Source organism: Triticum aestivum, chromosome 7D, assembly GCF_018294505.1.
Source record: "Triticum aestivum cultivar Chinese Spring chromosome 7D, IWGSC CS RefSeq v2.1, whole genome shotgun sequence".
Classification (NCBI taxonomy): domain Eukaryota; kingdom Viridiplantae; phylum Streptophyta; class Magnoliopsida; order Poales; family Poaceae; genus Triticum; species Triticum aestivum.
The window spans coordinates 581180442-581190650 of NC_057814.1; the positions used below are offsets into that span (position 1 = coordinate 581180442).

The following is a 10209-nucleotide window of genomic DNA, read 5'->3' on the forward strand; positions in this document are numbered from 1 at the left end:
GTTTCTGCCCGGACGATTCCTTCAAATAAATAAAAATAAAAGTGAAGAGGAAAACGCATAACCAGAAGAAAAAGATATCGTGATGTAAAATGATCATGGGGACACATTGTTTTTAGGACCGACAATTTCCTGCACTGCTTAAACCAAGAAAAAGATACATACTAGTTTTCATAGGTAGGCCTCTCTCTCCTACAGAATAGGTTTTTCCAAAAACTACCCATGGGATTTCTTTGTCTTTTCCTTATCTTTTGTCCGGTGAAGAATCTCCTGCTGCAGAGATAAGATGAATGGCTTCGAGATACCATCACTCGTCATTGCCAAGGAAATGAATTGCAAATTGGCTACTTATAGTCTACACTTCCCCTGATTCTCCACGATGACCCGCATTCATTGATTGAGAGAATAAGCTGAAGATAGATCCATTGCGATATTGGTTTGGAAGAGAAGCCGTGGAGACAGCTCATTGTTCCTATGTCCGGAATTGTTAAAGAATGAAGGTACCCCGTTGACTATGTCGGGTAACGCCGACTTAGGTTATCCCTAAAAACACTATCAACCACATCATAACTGTTTGCTTCCGCTTTCCTCGCAGAGTTGGTTCTAGCTTTCACCGAAGGATCTCGATCGATGCTCGCCATCAAAAGATATGGGTCTAGCTGCTGCCCTAGCCGGAAAGAATGGGAGAGTGAGCCATTCATACTGAAAAGAGTGATTCGTTTTTGAAGTATATCAAATTCAGAGGAAAAAGCTGGAAGAAGACGACGGGATTGTTGATAGATCCCCTCTACATCCTAACCAAGAGGACCAAGTGCAAACCTCTGTCTCTTTTTCTCGCCGGGTGGAAAGGTTATTCTTTGCCAGTAGTGCCCTCTGTAGGAAGAATCGTAAATGCCGGAGGACGCGTTCAACATGAATTGTCACTGTGGAATGAAATCACCTCTCGAATCGAGCAAGAAATGACTATTTATTTGATAATAGCGACTTATCACAAAAACAACCAAGGGTCCATCGACCCGATTGAAACTGTCTTCACTGCGTTGAATCGAAGGGAACTACTATAGAGAGTGGAATAAGCTACAAGGCATAACACTATGAGCTTTTCTTTAGATAACCTTAATCACACCAGCTTTTCCTCATGGGAGGGTAAAGGAAATAGGAATGTATGAAATCTATCCCAATAAGAAATGCGGAAGGTTGTCAACTAGAAACCTGTTATCACTCTCTTCTTCCGATCGTCCCATCAGTTTCTTGTAAGCCTGCTTCCTCCGATGATCGGTTGCGGCTAACTTCTCTCTCTTCATCTCTCTGAGTTCGCTTCTTGGTAGTAGTTACCCCTGTCAGAACCTTTGTCTACTCTTTCGTATAAATACGCTGATCTGCCAGCCAGCCGAAAGTAGAGAACCACATTGTATGATCTGGGGCAACTCTCTGTTATAGCAGCGATTTCTTATTCATTCAGGGCGCCCGTTCATGTGTTTTTAAAGAAAGGATACCTTGTGATTCCAGATTTCAATAGAGATTCGATTCCTCACATCTAAGGGAAGACAGACACAAATGCACAGACACATTATCCGGGGGTGTCACCGTTTGCATCGTATCAGTATCATAAGAAAAGATTGATTGTTGTGAGTGATTTTACTACCCTTCCAGACTTAGCAGGTAATGAAGCTGCTGACGAGGGAGGAAATGTCCGTTGAAAATAAAGCGAACCAGTGGGGCTTAAAAGTCACTCTTTGAATAGTTTTTCAGACCGTTAAGTTGTCAATCTTTCCAATGATGAGGCTCCAAAGTTTATTACATTTCCTGGTCTGCCGAGGACAGCACTAGATTGATTGCTTACCGACTTTCATTCAGATACCAACCCATCTTTTTATCAAAAGCATGGAAACTATCTAATCGAAGATAGAATTCACGCCTGTGAAAAGTAAGCAATTTCATCATTTTCCTTCGCAACACAGCTCACTCAATTGTAGAGATACCGAACAGTTTGAGTGATCGATCGACCTTGTCGCACGATGAGCCCATTCTCTCTCTTCCATCCCGCCTTCTGAACCGAACCCTGGAGAAAGACTTCTTGAACAGAACAGAGCAGCAATTCTAGAAACTTCCATTTTCCATTGATCTGGGCGTTGCTATTAAAAGTGGGTCTACCCGCCCCGGCGTGACTCACACTTGACCAACCACTTCTATCTAAGAAAATACTTAGGTAGGGTCAATCTCCCTTCGGGGTTTACGCGTCCTAGTCCGAACCATTGGATCGATCAGAAGAAGAAAGGCAAAGGAATTGAAAGGTAGAGTAAGAAGCATCGCCCAGCAGAGTGATTGAGGGAGTCTTCCCCAGCCCAATGGTCTTCTTTTTGTTTTTCACTCTCCTATTTGGATTTTGGAAGAGTTCTACTACTGTTTCAGTAGTTCTAAGACCCTTCCTTCCCTTTTCAAGTCCTTGCTATCCCTCTCGCTCTACCCGTCCAGAGGGAGCCCTAGTTTCAGCATAATAGCCTCGTTTTGAAGCGCTCGCTTCATATGGACGTACGTCGAACAAAGGAATCTTATCGGCATACCCACCTGCTGGGCGTGGTTCACTTGACCGACCAACCGACCCAATAGTAGGAGTAGGCGGCTGGCTTCTTATGTGAAGAGAACGGATGGAGAAACAGATGCGCGAAAGAACTAGTCCCTTGGAAAGCTTCGTTTTCCTAACCCAACCTAAGCATAATGAGCTGGTTATTTGAGTATCGAAGCTGTCGAGTGTTCCATTCTTTCGTATGTAGACCCCAGCGAAGAAGGAGAATCAGAAATGGAACTAGTCGAACACGCATAAGATACCGGTTTTAGGCATAACCCCGGGTTAAATAAAGTAGTAAAGGAGCCCAATCTAGCTAAAGAGGGGCTTCTCCGCCACCATAACCAACTAGCTACGTAGATGAATTATCCTTGCGTTCAGCTATCAAACCCATCCACTAGAGCTTGAACCCATGCTTGCTCAAACCATCTGTTTTCTCTTCTAACGAGCATGGCTTCCCTGTCACCTACACTAGAGACGTCTCAACAGTTTAGTTTATTCATAAGCCTAGTACACAAGGAGGGTTTTAGCACGCACTAGCTGTACTGTAGTATGATCTGGTATCAGCTGCTGTCTCTCCTTGCTATTATAGTTTAGTATAGGTCGCCTCAAACTCAAACAAAAACGGGTGCACAGTTCTACTGCGTCTTATCGAATAGTGCTTTTGAGTCAAAGTGCAATCACCATTTCATGTACACCATCTTTGTCAATATCTGCAATTACCTGTAGAAAGAATGTGAAAAACAACTCAAGGTCATTTACAGAACGAACAGCAAAATATAAGCAAAAGGATACAAAAGGTTCACTTACTGGGGTGGACAAGATGTGAGCATAGATGCTCACGTAATCTTCCGCTTTCTCATGTTCTTGTTCTGTCCAGTCCTCATCTCCCCACATGGATTCATCAACATAGTCATCATAATCATAATTGTACTCATCAGGCTGTTCTTCTGCATCCCGAAACAAATCAAATGATGTATCAGCGTCATCCTCTAGAGGCTCGCTATTTTCAACAGTGGCTGCTCCTGAACGAGCTGCTCATGCTCAGGCGGCAGCTCGTTAAGATCAAAGTCGTGGTTGTTCATCATGGAGACCTGGACCCCTGCAGGTGCCGTTTTCCCCGCTGCCAGGCTCCCACCAGAGAGAGATCCAATTTCCGTTTTTCTAGAGCAAGCTGGAAGCGTAGACCCATACCTTGTACTCTCATTCTTTCGTTTTAGCTAGCCATAATGGTATGTGCTTTGAAAGGTAGTTCTTTTTACTAGAAAGTACTTACAGAGGGCACTGAGGCGCAGCCTCGAGCTAGGCGAGATTCTCTATTGTTGCTTCTTATTAGCCAGATCCCGCACCAGGTTTTCCAGGCGGAACAGTTCCGGGATCTTATGAATCTGCGACCAGACGTGAATCTGGTTCAGAACCACAGATCGCGGGTTAGCCATCCCGTCGTAAGGCTTCTTTACACGCCATGGTTGCGGAACAGCCACGGCCCTTCTTCCATGAGCTTCTGCCAGTCGCCAAGGCAGAAAACTGGAACAACAAACAGGTTGTCCTCCACCGCTCGGAACGTCACACCTTGTGCCATGTTCCAAGCGAACTGCATCGTTGAGAAAAAGGATTGGCTACTGAAGGGATGCGGCGTGGCCACTTTCGCAAGGGCCATCCACCGACCCTTCTACTATCGGTTTTGAGTATTGGCTACTACTATACTAGCTACTCACCTATCGGTCTAATGAGCATACTTGGAGAAAGGAGAACTTCCCGCCTATAATGTTGGGTTGGCAACCTACCCATTCGTTGAAGTACTTCCTTCATACGGCCCAAAGAAAGGCGGCTAAGCCGTCTTAGTTCGTGAACAATGACCCAGGTGCATAAACAGGTGCATAAAAAGGAAATCAAGTTTGGGAAATGGTACCTGGCTAGTATTTATGCCGAAATCTAGTGACATTATTGACTATTACTATAGTCAAGAAGTAAAGAGTAAAGGCTTTGGCCATTGGCAACGCTTACCTAACTTCTCACTTAAATGTTTACTCGCGTTACTGGTATTCAATAAAAGAAGGAAACCATGGTACCTACCTCCCTCCCTTACTTGGTAATCTAAGAACCCTTCAGGGGGGGAGCAAGAGATCTTCCATACCAACATTTTGTTCGCCACCCCTGCTTCCTCCTCCACTTGAGCTTGTGCAGCAAATCTACTTTATGCTTAGGCCAGGTCCTGCAAGTAAAGAGAAGTAAATATTGGAAACATGGGTATCTAGTTTATTTTATTCAACGGCTGAGTAATTGAAATTCCTTGCTTCTTCAAGCAGGAGATCCCGAGTACCGGGTGTCGTCAGACTCCCATTCTATTACCTTTGTGCCAAGAGCACGTTAAGCTGCCTGGGCTGTTCCGCTACCGGCGTGTAAAGAAGCTCCGCCTAACGGCTAAACCAATGAATTTCTCTCCTTAAAGGAATCTACTTCCCTGACTGTCAACTACTCGCTTCTTCACCGGTATCACACCCGCGCCAGACTGAACAGCAGAGTTAGAACCCAACCAAATACGATTCTTGTATTATCTTACCGAAATTCGGATCCATTTGGCTCCAAAGGAGCAAGCGCGGGAGTTCTAATAGGACTTTGAGACTAGAAAAATCCTTCGGGCTGCTGAGAACAGAGAGAAGTAGTTGCAGAGAGGTTTGATAGGGTTAGGCAGATGCCCCATTATTCGTAAACAAGAAGAAATCCAGATTAGTTTGATGGAGCTGTGGCTTAGCACAAGCATGGTGTCAATGTGGTTCCTCTCGACTAAACACTTAAACAATTGGATCCAGTAGGGTTCAATAGAGGTATGGTATCGGCAACCTTTTAGGGAGCGAGATTCTTTGGAATAAGATAGCTGCCCAGAGCTTGCGACGTACCTACCCCCTGGGCGTAGATAGAATTAGGTAAGATAAAAATCGATTGGAAAGTCCTAAATTAGACCAATTCAATTCCGTCTGCTAGAATAAGAAAAAAGTGCTTCCGAATTTCTCTCATCCTTTATAATGAGAATTTCTCTTTGTTCAGTAATAACTTAATCTTGCAATAAAACACTCTTGCTTGGAAGGTATGGTAAAGGTAAACTGTTTCTATTTTTTGATATAAAAAAGAGAGTGCTAAAGGAGTCATTCAGAAGTGAGTGAAGGGGCAAAGCTCATTTCTTTCATTCAGGAATGGACACTGGACCAGAATGAAATGTGGGAATATCGGGATTGGCAGATTTTTTATATTGAAATAAAAAAAAACTCAACACGACTAGTGAATTCAAATTAGAGTCACTTGCGGATTTCTTCAAATTGTTGTAGTGTAGTATTGTGGTTTTTCAGTAAAGACCCCGACCTATAAATATTCACAGCCCGGCTCATACGGGCGGACAATATTCACCCAGAGCCCCGTTGCGACCGCAATGCTGTTCTTGAAGGACCTTACCTTAGAGCAAAAAAAAGGGAATAGAAGTTAGGAAGACTACTGACGTAGGGCGGCGGGTGAGCTCAACCTCGAACCAAACAAGCAACGGATTGAGCAACTAGCGCGAAAGCCGTTGCGCGTTAGCGCATCCGTTTTCTTGCTCCATCGTTATTAGTTTCTATTCTCTCCCTGCACGAACCTCGGTCCAATCAATTTGTTTGGAATTGGGGTTAGGACCGGTTAGAACTCCCATTTCCCGATCGGAGGTTTGAGCTGCTATGGCAAGCTTTTTTTCCGAATAGTGGGTATGGGGAACCCACCGTACCAACACGATTGGCTGGTGTTGCTGATACCGGACCCGTTATAACCCCGATTGGAAGGGCAGGCCAGTCTGAGGCTCTGGGGATGCGAGGCCATTGAAAGTGAGTATCCCATATTCTATGACGGAGATAGAGCATTAATTGCAGTTTTCACCCCACCTTAACGACCGAGCGAGGGATGAAATCTTTCGACGACTAGGGAGGCGTCACCCGAGGCCGATTCCAGTGGATCACTATAGAATCTTCTAGAAGCAGGTTCTCCGGGCACTATGGTAGGACGTGGATCGATCATGACGAGAATGGACTTCTCCGTCATGTAATGGTTTAGAAGAGTCACGGTCCTGTTCCCCGCCGGGCTTTTTCCCTTCTCGACTAGACGAAGGAGATATTCATTCCATTCAGGCAGGTGAGGAAGGGCGGCGTCGGCTTGACCCTGTCTTCTCTCTTGGTCGGGTCGGAGGCTAAGTTTCTCATTCAGTGGTGAGGTGTTCATAGAAAGCAAGGCCTCGCCCAACGAGTGGCGGATTTGGTTTGGATGGGGTCTCGCTTGGACGCTGGGGAGATCCATAGATCTGGATAGAGTCTTTCTCGCTCAGTAAAGAAGAGTACGCGCGCTACGGCTTACGCAGTGGATCTTCGGGCAACCAACCCGGCACATCCAATTCCGATCAACAACTTGGAGGTATGGCTGAGTGGCTTAAGGCATTGGTTTGCTAAATCGACATACAAGAAGATTGTATCATGGGTTCGAATCCCATTTCCTCCGGCACGGAAGTAGAACGGGCGGGCGAAATTACGTGAGAGAAAGAACCTCAGATTGATGGAGTCCGCCGTCGGACAGAATAGCTGCTTAGTGACTAGGAGCGGAGCGCCCCTTTCTTGTTCTTGGTGGCGTCTATAGCGAAGAAGACCTTCCCGAACGAGGGCCGTCCAGTCCCTGGCCGGCTCTCGGTTCTTGAGCAAGCTCCTCCACTGCAGGTAGGATGCTCATAGATGAAGAAAAGAGACTTTAGGCAAGTGGTTCTGGTAGCTCAGCTGGTTAGAGCAAAACAAGCAACGGATTGAGCAACTAGCGCGAAAGCCGTTGCGCGTTAGCGCATCCGTTTTCTTGCTGGACTGCAAATCCTTTTTTTCTTGTTTCAGTGGGAAGAGCAAGGGGCATTGCCCTTGAAATCCTTCAGTGGTTCGAATCCACATCTGAGCGTCTTTTTTTCGGTATGCCGCTCCGCGAGCAAGGAGCGCCGCGAGGAGAGCGAGAGAACGAAGTGGGCTTTGGTGATGTCGGAATTTGCACCTATTTGTATCTATTTAGTGATCAGTCCGCTAGTTTCTTTGATTCCACTCGGTGTTCCTTTTCCATTTGCTTCCAATAGTTCGACCTATCCAGAAAAATTGTCGGCCTACGAATGTGGTTCCGATCCCTCCGGTGATGCCAGAAGTCGTTTCGATATACGATTTTATCCGGTTCCTATTTTATTTATTATCCCTGATCCGGAAGTCACCTTTTCTTTTCCTTGGGCAGTACCTCCTAACAAGATTGATCTGTTTGGATCTTGGTCCATGATGGCCTTTTTATTGATTTTGACGATTGGATCTCTCTATGAATGGAAAAGGGGTGCTTCGGATCGGGAGTAACCACTTTTGAAAGGGCAAAGGGGGGAAGGACATAGGAAAGAGGGATGCCTACAAAAAATCAATTGATTCGTCATGGTAGAGAAGAAAAACGGCGCACGGACCGTACTCGAGCTTCGGATCAATGTCCCCAGAAGCAAGGAGTATGCCTGCGTGTTTCGACGAGAACACCGAAAAAACCTAATTCAGCTCTACGTAAGATAGCAAAAGTACGGTTGAGCAATCGACATGATATATTTGCTCACATTCCAGGCGAAGGTCATAATTCGCAGGAACATTCTATAGTCTTAGTCAGAGGAGGTAGAGTGAAAGATTCGCCAGGTGTGAAATCCCATCGTATTCGAGGAGTCAAGGATTTGCTGGGAATTCCGGATCGTAGAAAGGGAAGATCTAAATATGGTGCAGAAAGACCTAAATCGAAATGAATGGAAGATGCCTCTGGAACTTTTTGGTTCTTTTTTGGGGGCGATATGGAAGCTGCTAGCTCCCTTTCCCTTATTACGTTACCATTTCTCTCCGCTATTCTTCGCAAATTTCATTGAGAGGAATCAGCAAAGAAAAGAAATCTTCTCCGGGTGACAGGGCCGCCCCGGCAGCGTGGCTTCTCTGCCGAGCAGGAAGCCACAAAAAGCATTGTGCTCTTGTAACTGATCTTTTAGTAGGCTAAGTTGCCGAATTCTGAAATCACTACAGGCACAGTGCAGGAAATTGTGGTCCTAAAAACAATGTGTCCCCATGATCATTTTACATCACGATATCTTTTTCTTCCTCATTCTTATTTTGGTTTTCGTATCACGGATGTTGGTTCGCGCTTTATGGCATTTCAACGAGCAAACTAATCCAATCCCACAAAGGATTGTTCATGGAACTACTATCGAAATTATTCGGACCATATTTCCAAGTGTCATTCTTTTGTTCATTGCTATACCATCGTTTGGTCTTGCGTTGCCTGTACTAATAATGGCATTTGTTGTCTTATTCGGAGTTCAAGGAATAGCCTTTCATCTTGGGAATGAGAATGTCGCGGATCTCAATGTTATCGTCATGACCAATGCTCCTAACGAGGGTGACTTTCCCATAGACCAACCTCCCGTTGGCGGACTACCAGACCTCCAGCAGGAAATGGCGCACGCCGCCCATCCCGAAGACATTATTGCGGAGTTGACTTCCAAGGTTGAAAGAATATTTCACGAAGTAGGCACTCCTCTTCCTTTAGAGGAGGGTGAATCTGCGCGATCGTTCACTGAAAATCATATATTGTGGAATAGTGAGGGAGGAGATACTCTTCAACAAATCTTCTCAGATTATACGGAAGCCGGGGACGCAAGCGAATTCGTCGCAATAGCCACCAATCTGGCGAAGCGGTTTCGCCGCGCCGAGCTCGGTGAACCAGATTCTCCCGACCCCGATGCGCCTGCGGAAGAGCAGGAGGCTCATTCCACGGGATCCCCTGAAAGCACAAAAGCAAATGATGGGGCGAACGAGGCAGGCCCGTCTTCTTCGAGGAAGCGTAAAAGGTGGGATGATGATTCGGGGTCCGAAGATGACGATTCGGGGGGACCCGGGGAATCTCCAGATCCAGTGGAAATCGTTTACGAAGGGGATGCACAAGGGTACAACTGGGAGGGGAATTAGGTTGGCCGCCAACTTCGCCTGCCTTTCTATCTGAGTTCTTCCCTCTTGATGCTTTCGAACGACTCCTAAATTTCACAAAATCCTTTTTTTCTTTCTTATTTGAAATCCAAATCGAAATGCCTCAACTTGATAAATTAACTTATTTCTCACAATTCTTCTGGTTATGTCTTCTCCTCTTTACTTTTTATATTCTCTTATTTAATAATAATAATGGAATACTTGGAATTAGTAGAATTCTCAAACTACGGAACCAACTGCTTTCGCACCGGGGGGGCGAGATCCGGAGCAAGGACCCTAAGAATCTGGAAGATATCTCGAGAAAAGGTTTTAGCACCGGTCTCTCATATATGTACTCAAGTTTATCCGAAGTATCCCAATGGTGTAAGACCGTCGACTATTTGGGAAAAAGGGGGAAAATCACTCTGATCTCTGATTTCGGAGAAATAAGTGGCTCACGAGGAATGGAGAGACAGATTCTCTATTTGATCTCGAAGTCCTCATATAACACTTCTTCCAGTCGGATCACTTGTTGGAAAAACATAATGCTCACACATGTTCCACACGGGCAAGGAAGCATAATATCATGAAAGCCGTCTGATAATCTTTCTATAGGTTCCCCGAAGAGAATGG

The 10209-nt window shown here is 45.4% G+C and overlaps 3 protein-coding genes across 3 annotated transcripts; all 3 read left to right on the forward strand.

The window, feature by feature from the left end:
* Window positions 1-5712: 5712 nt before the first annotated feature.
* LOC123167354 (NADH-ubiquinone oxidoreductase chain 3-like) lies at window positions 5713-7953 on the forward strand. Its single transcript, XM_044585200.1, has one exon. The coding sequence runs from the start codon at window positions 7591-7593 to the stop codon at window positions 7945-7947; it is 357 nt and encodes a 118-aa protein (XP_044441135.1). The 5' UTR covers window positions 5713-7590; the 3' UTR covers window positions 7948-7953.
* Window positions 7895-8381, forward strand: LOC123167353 (ribosomal protein S12, mitochondrial). The gene has a single exon (XM_044585199.1). It carries the CDS (start codon window positions 7992-7994, stop codon window positions 8367-8369), a length of 378 nt encoding a protein of 125 aa, XP_044441134.1. The 5' UTR covers window positions 7895-7991; the 3' UTR covers window positions 8370-8381.
* A 1119-nt stretch (window positions 8382-9500) lies between these two features.
* On the forward strand, window positions 9501-10209 carry LOC123167352 (putative ATP synthase protein YMF19). The gene has a single exon (XM_044585197.1). It carries the CDS (start codon window positions 9696-9698, stop codon window positions 10164-10166), a length of 471 nt encoding a protein of 156 aa, XP_044441132.1. The 5' UTR covers window positions 9501-9695; the 3' UTR covers window positions 10167-10209.